Source organism: Chanodichthys erythropterus, chromosome 9, assembly GCF_024489055.1.
Source record: "Chanodichthys erythropterus isolate Z2021 chromosome 9, ASM2448905v1, whole genome shotgun sequence".
In the NCBI taxonomy this organism is placed as follows: domain Eukaryota; kingdom Metazoa; phylum Chordata; class Actinopteri; order Cypriniformes; family Xenocyprididae; genus Chanodichthys; species Chanodichthys erythropterus.
In genome coordinates, this window is record NC_090229.1 from 32,034,992 (window position 1) to 32,050,155 (window position 15,164).

At 43.5% G+C, this 15,164-nt stretch overlaps 1 protein-coding gene across 1 annotated transcript in view; it reads left to right on the top strand.

Annotated features, from left to right (window-relative positions):
• Positions 1 to 15,164, top strand: part of espn (espin) — a 93,230-nt gene that overhangs the window by 13,234 nt on the left and 64,832 nt on the right. Inside the window, exons 3-4 of the mRNA XM_067394013.1 lie at positions 6,454 to 6,640; positions 7,424 to 7,606. Coding sequence (XP_067250114.1) covers positions 6,454 to 6,640; positions 7,424 to 7,606 — 370 coding nt within the window. The remainder of the gene's footprint in view (positions 1 to 6,453; positions 6,641 to 7,423; positions 7,607 to 15,164) is intronic.

Consider the following 15,164-nt stretch of genomic DNA (forward strand, 5'->3'; position numbering starts at 1 on the left):
ACTTGGTTACTGGCAGGCTTAAATTCTGCTCTTTAATCCTGTGTGTGACTGTGTGTGTGTGTATGTGTATACTCTGTCTACAAAGAGAGCAAGCAACACAATGCAATCAAAATCAAAATCATGGTTTCTGGTTCAAACCTGATTTGTTCAGTTTGACAAAAAGCAAATAACACTCCCTATATATAAAAAAAAACAAAACAATTTTGTTTAAATTTAAATATTTAATATAGTATTTCCACTTGACATTGTGAGTTTGACTACATACTATATTGCTTGAACAGTAGAGTAGTATGGCAGTATGCTATTCTGAACAGTCCATCTTGAATCCACATGAAAGATACATACTGTAACTATTCTTTTCATAACTTTTCAAGAAAAAGGTGGTTTAGGGGATGCAAAAGCAAACTGTACAGTTGGACATGAGCCACAGAGGAAAAAACAAAACAATCGTTTTTCCTCTAGTAACAATCCTCATAGTTTGTCTCCTGCACAGAGCTAGTGAATACAGCGAATGAATACAGAGAGTGAATACAGTGAGTGAAGCAGCCCTGATCCTCTTAAGAGACTCATTGATGCCTTGTCAGTCTGTGTCCAAATAAAGCTGAGCTTTATGGTATTTATAGGAAGACTCCTGTTCTCTCCTAGAACTCCTGCTGTTACTTTGAAGAAGGATCTGGGACAGACATTAATGCTGGATGCTTCCCCTGAGAAAGGCAAACACTGGACAGTTGAATCAATTTGTCTCAGAGTGTCAACAATGTCTCTGGGAACATTTTTGAATTTGAAATTAAATGTGATTGAGCATTTATATGTATTCAGACTTTGTCATCTCATCATCAATAATGTGAATATTTAAAAAAAGATAATTGTAATGGGTGGGGCGGGGGTGGAGTTACAGCACTCCTCAACTCAACAAGCTGCATAATTTGAGAGAAACCTCTAACCTTTATGCTGTGGACACAAATAACACCTGAAGTCATGTACTTGTTACACTGTTATTGAACTGAACTGAATCAACATAGACTGAATCAATATTAGCTCTGACTTGAACTAATAATGACACTATTGCCACTATTGCCTGAATAATGACAGTTATTGAACTGAATTGAAACACTGAGCTAAATTGAATACCTTAGCAACCACCTAGCAACACATGGCTCAACACTCACAACCGACTCACCCTAGTATCATGGTGGTGCATTTAACAAGCAAAAGAATATTATAGATTTACTCTAAAGGAGGGACCAAATCATATTTAGAGAGGCTTTTTTTTATTTCAGCCAGAAAGCAACCACCTAGAAACCACTCAGAACACCCAAGCAACTTTATTAGCAATGCACTTACGAACCACTGGTACTTATTTTTGATTCTGTATACTACTGTAATATTAAAGAATTATTATTATTTTTATTTCATTTTTTTTATTATTCAATTATTATTATTACTATTAATATTATGGTTTTTTTAACATTTTTCTTTAGTGTGTAATGTTGCTGTTTGGGCACAAAAAGGGCTTGCAAATTTACAAATCACAAATTCCACTCCAAAGGGAGTTATTCTCTAAATCAGTAGCACTGTTTCTGAACTGCCTGAAACGGCTTAACTGTAGTCTTGAGTTTTCTTCGGGGAACGAACATGTCACAATATTCCTCATTTAAACAATTCCTGCCCAAGGGATTGTTTAAATGAGGAATATTAGAGAAAATTAGAGAAAAATCTGTAGGATATAAAAAGTGTAATTACCATATACATCCAATAGAGATCCATTAAGTTTTCTGGATGTGGCTAATAATATTTTGTGTATGATATTTTGTAATGATATTTTGTGAATATATATTTAAACATTATAAAATACATTAAATCAGTATTTTTGTCAAAGTTAACATTTTTGTTGTTGTTTGAGGTGGTTTGAAGCATCTTGTTTTTGCAATAATGCCAAATAAATTTGCAAAAAAGACCAGACTTGATTGTAATAACATATTATATATTTCAATAATCCATTTATAAAAATGCTAATTAAAAGGTTAGTTCACCCAAAAATGAAAATTCTGTCATTTATTACTTCATTCCACACCCGTAAGACTTTCGTTAAGATTTCAACTAAAATATCTTAATTTGCGTTCTGAAGATTAACGAAAGTCTTACGGGTGTGGAACGGTATGAGGGTAAGTAATAAATGACAGAATTTTTATTTTTGGGTGAACTAACCCTTTAACTTTAGAATAAGAAATTAATTTAAAAAGAAAATTAAATACCCCCCCCCCCCCCCCCCCAAAAAAAAACAAAAAAAACAAAAAACAAAAACAAAACAGCAATAAGGAAATATGAACAGGAGTGAAGAGTGTGTGTGAGTGAGTGAGTGATCGTGTCCGTTCCACATTGCATTTGTGCTCTAGAACCAGGCCTTTACTTATGTGTGGAAATTTTCATATTTATGCTGGAATTATTGATTTTATTTGCCAATTTATTTGCCATAGGGGCATCTTTAGTGGAGGGCAAATGAGCAGCTGCTTTGGGCACCAACCCACCCCCTGTACACGTGCCTGGGAGATGGTCCCAGGCTCATATGCTGGTATAAGTGGTGGTGGACCTGCTCTCAAGCAAAACTGAGCTGGTGTAGCTGGTCCACCAGCACTCCCGCTTCTGGCGACCAGCAAACCAGCATCCCATGCTGGTCCCAGCATGCAAACATACCTTTTCCTGGTGATCAGCAAATGCTGGATTTTTCAGCAGGGAACCTATTTACACACACTGCCCTTATGAAAAATAAGTTTATTCACGTGTGCTATTAGTATTCTTCTTTTAAACTAAAAATAAGAAATTATACTTTCAGTCTACTTTTTCTTCTCAGAAATATACTTAAAATTGCACTTACTGGCAGAAAGGTCTAAGTATATTTGGACTATACACTATACCTAAAAGTATAATTAAGTATTCTAAGTATATTTGGCTTGTAGTTGTGTTTAATCTTTTGATTGAGTCTATTAAATACTTTTTACTTACTGTCTTATAAACTTACATTGTTTGAAAATATTGCTTTATAAAGGAAACAGATATGTTCATAATTCTGATCGGAGTTTTTGTATGTACATATAAATTTATTTCAAATCTACTACTCTTTCCCTGCCATTGACTAATTCCGGCTATCCATGTTTTCATTGTTAAACAGTAAGGGGCGCTATTTACTCATCTTCTAGTACAGAATTTCAGTATCAAAATACAGGTGAAGAAGAAGCAGAAACAAGCGATAGAAGATTGCTTATGCAAATGTAAAACAACGTGATCATGTTATATCAATGAAACATTCAAATAAAGTCATTTGTGTCAACCCATATTGAAGCATTCAAATAAAAAGTTGTGGACGCATATTGCAGCAATATGTGAATGATATGTGTGCTAATTATTGCCTTTCATTCTCTTAAGTTGTGGTCACTTTCATTTGTGGATCCTTGGATCCATACCCTGTCGGATACGACTGACCATTGAGTAGCCTAGCCTACATCTTGGATAAGATTGCCACTGCAGCACACATGCACAAACGCGGACATGTTCTATGTCTAAATAAAGAATAAACTCACTGATTTCGCTTAACAACTTAAAATATAATCTGCATGTACAATAAACCATAGTAAAATTTATTTACATCTCTCGACAGAAAGGTTTTTGTAGCTATGTTAGTTAATAACAGTAGTCATAATAAGCATATTTAGATGTATCATCAACTCACTCATCAGACTCCTCGATAATCCTCGGCAAACTTCGACAATTGACCTTTTTCACAAGAATCGGAAATCACATGCCGCGGGGTAAAGTTAGTTCTGCTATGCGTCTACGGCTATTAGATTGATAGGCTCTTTTCTCAAATATCGCTTCTTACCTTTTCTGTTTTGTCTGTTTTCCAAGTTGCTGTTGTATGATCTACAAAGAAATTATTTTCTACTTGTTTGTAGCTTATACGGCCACTCAAACCGTTGCTCGAATTTACCGGCAGGTAGATTTAGTCAGTACAGGCTACAGCTACTCATTCAGTAATTCCCCCGATCATATCACGTACGATGCACATTATTTATATAATTTATTCATAAAAAAATAACTCCCAATATATACTTAAATGGGGGATATACAGTCGTGAGATACACAATATTGACGAATATTACACAATATTGAATATACACTGTCATGATCACCGTCTGTTCCTGTCAGTTCCCGGACTACATTTCCCACAATCCTCCCTGCCAGTCACATGTTCACTCTACACCAATCACCTGTTGCCACATACAGCTTAGCACACTACCTGGACTATAAAAGACTCACACACACTACCTGTTTGCAAAGTCTTGTTTCCCCAGTGTGCAATTCTAAGCGTTATCTCCCTGTCTTCTTGTTTGTTACTGTTCTTGCCTGATTCCTGTTTTATGACCCATTGCTGCCTGCCTCGATCCTTTGCCTGTACCCTGACTACGACTCTGCCTGTTCCTCACTGTTCCTGTTTGTTCCTGTTTTGACCCTGCCTGTACGACCACGCTCACTTTTAATAAAAGCTCCGCATTTGGATCCCTATCTGAGTCTCCCATCTAACAATACACAATATTGAGGAAACTATAAAACTACTAACCTAGTAGTTTACTGAGAGTATACTTCAAAGTGTACTTTCATAAACTAAAAAAAAAATGTACTACAAGTATTAGTAAACTACTAGTATACTAAGTTCACTTGTAGTACAGAAGAAGTACAAATCTGAAACATAGTTGTGCACTTAAAGTTTGCAATTAAACGTATACTTTTATATACTAAAAAGTGGGTCAATTTAGTCCCAAGCAGTACTGAAATTGTTCACTTACAAGTTTACTACTAGTACATTGATTTTAGTATACTTGCTTCATAAAGCATACTTAAAAATAAACCTGAACATTACTTAAAGCTGCCGTAAATTTTTTTGGTTAAAAATGATCCAAAATCAAATTTTGAGCTAGTACATAACCAGCCACTGCTCAAAACTATCTCCTTACCTTAGCCCGATTCACAATGGTAAGTCTGTAATGTTTTATAATAAAATTGGTACTGGTGGGTTTCTGCGGGAAATTTGAGCATGCAGTCGTTCATCTTTGCATCATTACGTCTGTTTAAATGAAGAAGGAGTCCCAGCTAGTAGGTTATATGGCATGTGAGGATTTGAGGTAACGCTAATACACAGTAAATATACATAGTCACACACTGCTGATGTTGTTAATATTAACAATTTGAGAACAAAGTATAACAATAATAATAATTTACATGGTTTGACGTGATGAGCTAAGCGATCTTTAGGTTTAATCACCATTGGCAGTGCGATTTATTGTAATGCATTTTTTCTCAGTTGGTAAGAACAAAAGTGGCAGACATGTTACTTACTTGTTTAGATGTCATTTTCCGGTGAAAATTCTTATTTTGGTTATATTTTCAAGATGTAGAATCTGTGATTCCGAAGTACAGTATCCACCGGTGCGGTGACTGACAGCAAACATTAGATTTATCCTTGCTGAGGAGCCCTGCCGATGCACAACACACATAAAGAGAATAATTCCACAAATAACTGCAATTGCAGGTTTCAAACAGAGATGGCGACAAAGAGGCAACTTACAGACTTCATAAAATGAACTTTTCGTTAGGCTGTGACAAACACATTTTATCATGTTTTAGTTCATGGACGCTATGCCTAATATGCTAAAATGGCTCTGGTTGAGTTGTTTGAATGCCTGGATATTGCTGTTGTTCAAAATTTCTATTTTAGTACAAATATTAAATGTTTAGCTACTTATTTACATCTTACATCTCACTTTTTTACTGTTAAGACTGAAGCATGTTGGTATTCATGCTCTGCTCCTATATAAAGTAACAGTAATGACTGTCCTCTTTGATTTGATTGCCAATCTCATTTTGACATTGACAAACGTTTATCAGCTCATGAGATCTTGGTGTTATTTGACAATATCTTTGCAGCACCAAAGTATAGTTATTATAAGGTAATTATTTCATGACTAGTTGTATACCTTGGAAAAATACAACTAGTGGCTCGACACACAATAGCCAGGTATGATGGTGAGATATTATAAAATATTATCCAAGGTGCCGTAAGGTTAGTTGGGCCCACTTGCTGCTTTCTGCTGTCGATCCTCTGGCCCTTAGAGTTGTCCTAACTGGATGTTGTCATCATAAATGTCACTCAGTGTACAAAAATGTGCAGCTATGCTGCAGTTAAAGGTATTCCAGTCCCATGTGATTAAATCATATAATTATGAAGGGTTAGGGTTTTGCTGCTGTTCCACGTTTTTTATACCAAGAAGGGTGTTTAAGTGACTATATAAACATATAGGTACCATTTATATAGAAACAACATTAAAGATTTTTTGTATCTCCAGTCACCTATTATTTGTATGATTTCCTTGATTTTTTGTTTTTGTTTGTTTGTTTTAGAGTTGTCAATTTTCAAACCAAGAATGGTGCCACACCACTATACCTTGCATGTCAGGAGGGCCACCTGGAAGTTGTCCAGTACCTAGTGAAGGACTGCGGGGCAGAGCCAAGTATCAGAGCCAATGATGGGATGACACCACTGCACGCTGCTGCCCAGATGGGACACAACACTGTCATTGTCTGGCTGGTAAAAACAGGTTTTATTTAAGTTTGCCTTATTGGATGAGTTCTTTATTAAAGTGTCCAATTTCAAATATGTTGTTGCAGAATGTTCCCAGGGTCAATGCAAGTTATCAAAGAACATTTTTCAAAATTTTCACTTTGCTAGAATGGAACTGAAAATATACATACCACAAATACAAGTTCTCCAGCAAAAACAAGCAACTGTTACAGAAAAAAACATCAAAATTTGTGAGCATTTCAAATGAAAAAAAAAAAAAAAAAAAAAAATTTGTTTTGTTATTGTTGTTCATTTTTGGACAGTTTTAGTTTCTTAGAACTACTGATTTTCCTATAGGATGAGAACAAATTTTGAAATGAATTGATAATGATCGGATTCGGCACTGTTATGCCTACTGAACTTTTACTGTTTTATTGATGTGAAGCTGCTTTGAAAGGATTTATATAGTAAAAAAGGACTATATAAATAAATGTGATTTGATTGATTTATCCTTTATTCTATATAATTATAATATTATATATATAATCTATATAATTTACATTGTGAGAAACTATTTGTTTCAGGTGCATAATTTGAGCTTTTAGCATTTTTGCTATTTGAACTACTACTGTTGAGCAGGATTTTGAAGCTGGTTGTCTGTATATTTTCTTTCCAAGTTTTTTGATTTTTACATTATGAATCTATATATTTTTAGTTTAACATCATATCTGAAGGTGCTTGATCAGGCTTGTTGGCATGCTAGCACGCTGACTTCTTGTGAATTTGACTTCTTTTTTTTGTCTTCTATAGATGAGTTTCACAGAAATCAGCCTGGCTGACAGAGACAATGATGGGGCCAGTGCCATGCACTTTGCCGCCAGCCGTGGCCATGCCAAGGTTCTCAGCTGGCTCCTCCTGCATGGTGGGGAAATAGTGACAGACAACTGGGGTGGTACGCCTCTTCATGATGCAGCCGAGAATGGAGAGCTGGAGGTATGTAAAAGAAATAACCAACAGAAAACTACTGTACGTTAATGTTTCTTACATTTAAAGTCCCCCATTATGATTTTGTGGATAGTACCTTTCATGTTGTGTCAAAGATCAAAGTGCACGATAAATGGATTTATTATCTCCCAAAAGAAAGAAACGATTCTGAACTGCCTGAAGCAAGTCATTAGTAATTCCAATCTTATTTCCTGCACGAACTAACATAGGTTTATAACAAATTTGAATACTCATAAACAGTTTTTACTTTGACCCGCCCTCATACACTGTAGTTGTAGCTGAGACCGTCTCAGGTTACGTATGTAACCATGGTTCCCTTTCAAAAGGGAACTTCTACTCTGCGCTGACTGTGCTATGGGGAACGTCCTCCGTGACCCGTGCTCGAAATGCCAAAAATCACCACACTCCAATCCTATTGGCCGGCGACAGCCTATCACGTCAAACGGCGCGAACCGTGACATATAAAGGGAGCGCCTGGGGAAACAGCCGGCATCTTCTTGTCTTTGAGCGACTGTAGCAGGCATCCCGCAGCATGGCATGAAAGCGCAGAGTCTCGTTCCCTGTTCTCAGGGAACCATGGTTACATACGTAACCTGAGACGTTCCCTTTCGAAAGGGAACTTCTACTCTGCGCTGACTGCGCTATGGGGAACGATATACCCACGCCGCCATGCTAGAGGAGAATGCCAGTCCAAATGTCTGGACACACATCCGGCAGTTCCAGGGAAAAACTGGGGGCAGAACTCCAAGGCTGTCAGTGACAGCATTCCCTACGGCCAACAGCCCAAGCTGAGCCTAAAAGAGGCCTTCCGAAAAAAGCCTACCAAGGCTGCTCGAGCATCTGGAACCAACAGCCCGAGAGGGGGTGGTCCCTTTAAGGGAATGTGGCCAAGGAACCACAGGAACCTCAGCCAGTCACTCGGGGAGAAAAATCCATCCCTCTGCCACCAAGGAGGCCTAGCCAGATCCAGCAAAGTTAAATCCGGCCTAGCCAACCTTGTCTGATATACAGAATCTCCAAGCGCAAACTCCAGAGAGGAGAGCAGGAAAGAGCGACTGCGAAAGGGCAGTAAGCAACTCAAACCCACACGCAGAGATGGGCATCCTGGAGAGCGGAACTCAGCTAAACACTCTGGACCCTCGTATGAGGGGAGTACAACCACTCATCCAAGGATCTACTCAGCCGTTAACAAGGTGCTGAGGAGGCTGTGCGCTGAAGACCCCTGACCCAGGGGAGCACAAACCAGCCTGGGGGCTGGTCTAATGGGAGACTTCATAGAAGTTTACAACCACACCAGCTTAGGGAGCTAAGCACAATTAACCCCGAAGGGAAGTACAAAGCTCAACCTAACAGACAGACCGTAAAGCGGGCACATAGTCATGGAGGCCGGGAAAAAGGGCCTACAACATAACCAGAGTTCACTAGAGAACTAGAACTGAATGCAGACGGCGGTAGCCCAGGATGGCCTGTAGGGCCACACCCTATTGCATATCAAGGTGGAGCAAACACCAAGACATAACAGCTGCAAGTGCCCACGAGACAGCCCGTCCAACACAAACCAACGAGCAGTGCACTCGGTGAAGTACCTTCTACTCTTTAAGCAAGAGGAGTACAACATACACCATCATGCGCTAAGGAAAGGCCCCGTGGGCCTATAATCCCAGCAGGCACGTGGCATCAGCTCGTGGCAGGGTTATTTGCTGTCAAAGGTCAGTATGCTCCACAGGAGGCCTTTACGGCCTACCCGTCACACGCGACATCAGCCAGCGGCCACTAAAGTTCTAGGAGCAAAAATAGAACCTGTTAAATAGACAGAGAAACTATTTTAGCTCGACTAGAGCTAAAGGGAATAAACACACAAAATACTCAGTAAAAACATCTTTTACTCTCAGCGAGAAGAATACCAAGCTAAACTCTGACATGCTAGCAAAGGAAGGCCTGAAACGGCCTGTAACCTTAAAAATGCGCAGCGATAGCTAGTGCGTTAATATAACACCCAAGGGGTATGAGACATACAGAAACCCATACAAGCAGTGCCAACATGCTAGATAAAACATGAAAGGAGGCCCCAACGGGGGCCAACAACTTCCATGAACACCTGGCAACAACAGAGTAACGTATGACTCATGGAATGATGCCCGTACATGACCAGCGTAGCTGGGCCAACAGGAAGCTATAAAAGAGGCCTGCTATTTAAAAAACCATGTGGCACTAGCCCGTGGTCATGACAGGGCCCTAGCTACCAGGAAGAGCTAGTATAACCTAAAATGACAAATTTAAGGGAACTAGCTACACAACCTGAGTCTAGGCATACACATTCCAGCAGGCAATGTTAAACATGCTAAACAGCGTGAGCGTAACGAGCATCGTAAACCAACAGCGCTGTATCCAAACAAGCTGCATACAGAGAGGCTAAAAACAAATAGCCAACAATCAAACAGCAACGAATCCCAGATGCTGTGGTGCGAACGACCGTGAGAAGTCGGGTAAACAAAACTCCCAACACTCATAATGAGTGTGCGATCCAACAGGTGATGCACTCAGTGAAACACAAACCCTAACCGGGGAGTACAACAACAGCACCGTATTCATAAATAGAGGCCGGAAAAGCCTGCTATCATAGAGAACAGGTGTAACCTGTGGCAGCACAAACACGTTCACATAACACGCCTGCATAAACATATGAAGGGGAAATATGGGCAAAAATACGGCCAGCAACTTCCTCAGAAGGAGGCTAGAGGCTAGTCATGACAGGGGGATGTAAACAAACATACACCTAACCTAGTTCTAGCCTAGCCGCTAGCTAAGGACTGTATGTAGACCACGCTACACTCGGGCTACAAATTCCTAAACACACGGAGAAAGCAGCGCAAGTGACAGCATTAGGCGGCCGAAAAACTGGCCAACACATAACTGACGATAGCGAAAGCTAGTTCTAGCTATACACAGTATCAGCCGAGAAACTACATCAACGCTAAAACAACAAAGCGGCCATAAAGGGCCTGCCTGTCACAGTCAGCCTAACATACAGTTATTTGCCCAAATAACCCCATAAAACATGAACAGATGACAACTATATGCACGGGAAGCTATACAGGCAAAGCAAGGTCTACATAAAGAATGAAAAATGGACCTGGCTTACCTCCTGCGGCTCGTAGAATGCAGATTCCTCCCCGATACGTCACACGGAGGGGAAAATCCAAAGTTCCAAAGCCCAAAAGCACTTTTACTATCAAGCCAGACGGCGGGCCGTCAGAAAAATATTCATCATAGGCCCACTACATCAGCCCGACTGTAAAGCCCGCAGCATATAGATGTCACAAAACGCTACCGGGAGGCGAAGGAAGAGCGAGGACGAGAAAAAGCCCTTGCGAGAGAGGGGATTGATTACCGGTGCTGCTGGCGCCGCTCCTCGATCACCTCCCTCAGATCTTGCTTCTTCCTTCTAGCGTCTCGCCGTCTCTGCGACTTACTCCGAGGAGGAGGAGGCACACGAGCGGCGACACTTTCCCTCTGGGCCTGCCTCTGAGCCTCGGCTCGAGAAGGCCCGGGACCTCCCGGCTGTCTGGGCCCAGAGCTGGATCTGAGCGGGATGCAAGATCTATACGCCGCTCTTTCTCCCCGATGTCCGCACAGTTGAGCCACAGATGCCGCTCAGTGGCCACCATGCCTGGCATAGATCGACCGATCGAGGCGGCAGTTTGTTTGGTGGCCCTCAGAGCGAGATCCGTGGTCCGACGCAACTCCGCGACCGCCTCAGCGGAAAGACCTTGACCCTGATCAAAATCCGTAAGCAGATCAGCCTGATACGCCAGAAGCACTGACATAGTGTGCAACGCCACACCAGCCTGACCTGCAGCGGCGTAAGCCCTGCCATTCAAACGTGACGTCACCTTCAACGCTTTGGATGGCAGTGCCGGAGCTTTCAGTGTCGGTGCACTCCCTGTAGCGAGATAGTTCGCAAACGTCTCTTCCACAGGAGGCATCGACACGTACCCATGCTGGCCCAATCCCTCAACATCAGCGAAGTCAGCTCGCTGATACTGATGCTGATGGATTCGGGCCGAGTACGGGTTCTTTCATACCTTCTCGATCTCAGCATGAAGATCGGGAAGGAATGGAAGACTAGCTGGAGTTGCCGGGTTATGAGTAGAGAGAAAACGATCGTCTAACCTGCTGCGAGCGGGTTCCCTCCTCACGCGCTCCCATGGCAGCTGCAGTCTGCTCGAGGCGCGTTCCATAACCTCCAGCAACTCAGAAAACGCCGTGCAGGGAGGCCTAGCGGGAGCCGCGGGCTCGCCCGCTTCTTCCACCTCGGCCATCTCCTGCTCCCCGGGGCCTTGAGCCAAGAGAGCACTCGCTCCTGGGTCTGAGGATGTTAAGGATACAACATCATCGTCATCCGCCAGAAGCGCGTCCTCGTCAGCCGCTTCAGCTTGAGAAAGATTGACACCCCTCTCAAATTCCTCAGCGAGCTCCACCTGCGAGCCCCATGATTTCAATCGCCGCTGAGCCTCAGCACGAGCGGGGCCGGAACCACCAGGCAGCGGTGGTGGCACCTCTCCCCTCGAGAAGAGGGCCAAACGAGAACGGAGCATTCTCATAGGAAAACGCTCACAGTTAGCACAGGCAGCACCCTAGAGTACTGTCCGTGCGTGCTCCTCGCCCAGACAGAAAATGCACAAGTTGTGTGTGTCCTCCGGTGTCAGAAACCTGGGACAAGGATCAGCACACTTCCTGAACGATTTAGCAGACATACTAACTTTGGCAGAGTGAAAAAGGCACAAGCAAAAGCAGTCGCGAAAAGACAAGAGGATGCCAGCTGTTTCCCCAGGCGCTCCATTTATACGTCACGGTTCACGCCGTTTGACTTGATAGGCTGTCGCCGGCCAATAGGATTGGAGTGTGGTGATTTTTGGCATTTCGATCACGGGTCACGGAGGACGTTCCCCATAGCGCAGTCAGCGCAGAGTAGAAGTTCCCTTTCGAAAGGGAACTGAAAGAGTTTGGTTTGTGTTGTTGACTTGTCAAGAAAACACTGTTTTCTGCATTGCGAAAGCAAATCCACTTTTGTATACACTTCCAAAAGCTGAGGACTTGGGCTCAAATTGATATGGTAAAACCAACACCATCGGTACTGTTTAGGGGTGTGACGAGATCTCACAAGATTAAATTGTGACGAGATTTCTCGTCGAGGCGAAAAGCAGTCTCGTGATAGTGTGAGGGTGAAATTAGAAAAGAATATGCCACCGCTACGTTTACATTATGCCTCCACTGTCATTTTGCTATTTATAGAAATAAAAAACCATTTAATTCAGTTAGATATCGATCGCTGCCGCTCCCTATTCACAGAGTACGCGCGATCGCGAAAGTGAAAGTAAACGCGAGCGCGTATTCAAACGCGATTTCAATATCCCGCATTTTGAAAGCGGCTCCCTGATGCATGCAAATATCTTCCAATATTAAAGCTATCTTAGGCTGGGCTGTGTCGTTGTAAGCATCTCTCAGCTCTCATAAAAATAAATAACAGTTCCCTTTCAGTCGGTCACTTTCGACGTACGTCAGTAGTGACCGACGAATTGGGATATCGCTAGAGAGCCCCTATCAGCTTCGAGAGAACTAAAACAAGCCAATGGAATTGGCGTGCGATATTTGCATAATGCGCACCTCCCCTAACAGGTGGATATAAAAAGGGGGGCAGATGCAATCGCACTCTGTCTTTCGCTTCGGAGCCTACCTGGTGTCCTGCGGCTGTTTGAACTTCAAGCCTCTGAAGAAGTTTCGGCGCTTGTGTTGGTGTGACGACGCCTGCAGCGAGGTCGCGAGTTGGAGTGAGCCGGGTGGAAACACCTACTGTTTTCCCAGCGTTCCGCTGTAATTCCACTGGTTGGTCTGCGATTTGGTCTGGTTCCTCCTGTGTTTTTCTAAACACGTCGTGACGCTCCCTGTGTGTCTCGACACAAAAGAGCTGAAGTTTCCCCTTCTAAAAGAGCTTCACAGACAGACACTGCGTCTTTTTCAAGATGTCATTCTGTCTGTGCGTTTCTGGAGGCGGTCGTTTCCTATCCTCTCTGACGGCCACAATCACTTTCTCTCATGTCTGCTTAGCGTGCTGAGACTGTGTTTGTGGGTGGTCATATTTTCTTATGGAAATATGTCCACGTCGGCGCGTTGTTTGCTCGCCTTTCTCGTAAGGGCTTGAGCGCTCAGCGCGCCGTGTGCCGTCGAATTGCCGGCTGACAGCGCGCGTTGCCACGGCAACCCTGCGCGCTGTCTGGCGCTCTAGATGCACGGTCGAGACTCGGCTGCCTTTAATGAGGTGGAGTCCCCTCACTTATTCCCCGATCTAGTTATTTTTCTGAATCAGAAAAGTGCTACTTTGGTTAATAAGCCTGGGTGACCAGAGGATCACAGTGGGGCAATACCCGCCGAGTCATTCTCCGTGGGCCCCCCACTCCTCTAGTGCATCGCAAACATGTTGTGACTATGTTCGTGGATGGATCATGTTTAGATACATGGCCACGTCGGTGCCCAGGGTGCCGTGTGTCGTCCAGTTGGGCGGCCACGTTCACTGTCCAACATGGCTGGTAGCTTCTGCATGTGTTGCTGGTCCTCCTTAAAATAAATATGGAGGACCTAACATCTTAGTCAGGGCTCCAGCAGAGGATCAGATGTCGACTGCTACATTGGAGAGAGTATTGTTGGGCTCTGAACATGAAGATGAGGCTGAGCGTCCCACGGTTGTGGCGTGCTCATGCCGAATCGGATTCAGACTTGGCAACCATGCTTTCCCGGGCCCCTGGGGGTGTCGTGCGACGCATACTCGCCTTGCCCCGCCCCCTGGCTTAGCCCGGATGTGCATGAAAAAACTTGGTAGTTTGTGGCCTTTTTTGGCGTTAATATGGAACGCCAAGAGGGTCATAATCTGCACTACAAGTTTTTCTCTCTCTCTACCCCCTAGGGTGGGGTGGCAGTGCTACGGGCACACCACCTCTGCCCTGCATGAGTCTTGGCCCCTGGCAAGTCTGCAGTAGGTCAAAGCACTCATTGCATGTGGGTAGTTCTGAGTCGGGGTTGAGCTACGCAGGATGCAAATCAAAGCGCAGGCCCCTGGCCAGACAATGTCCACCATGGTGGTCCAGAAACACCCCTGGCGAGTCTTGCTGGGATGTGCCGTCGTCAAAGTGTGCTTTCTCGATGCGCTCATCTCACAAACTGGCCTTGAACCCAGCCCGCTCAACCCGCAGTCACCTGACTAGCGGGAGACGGTCCTGGAGATATGGCGACCTGGAGCTGACGTAAACGGTTCTTTCTCCCCGGAGGAGGGCCGGGTGGAGAATTGGTCTGTTCCGCCGCTGGCTCTCCGGAGTCCAGCGGTACCCACTAAGAACTGTTTTCCGATCCTCTACGTCCCAAGAGTGTGGCTGGCGATGTGCAGCGCCCCGCGTGACGTCTGTGGTGCGTTTGGTTCTGCTGGCTCGGTGTCTGGAGGCCTGGTTAGTGCCCCCAGCCCGTTCCGCTGGCTCATGCGTACTATCAGACTCGG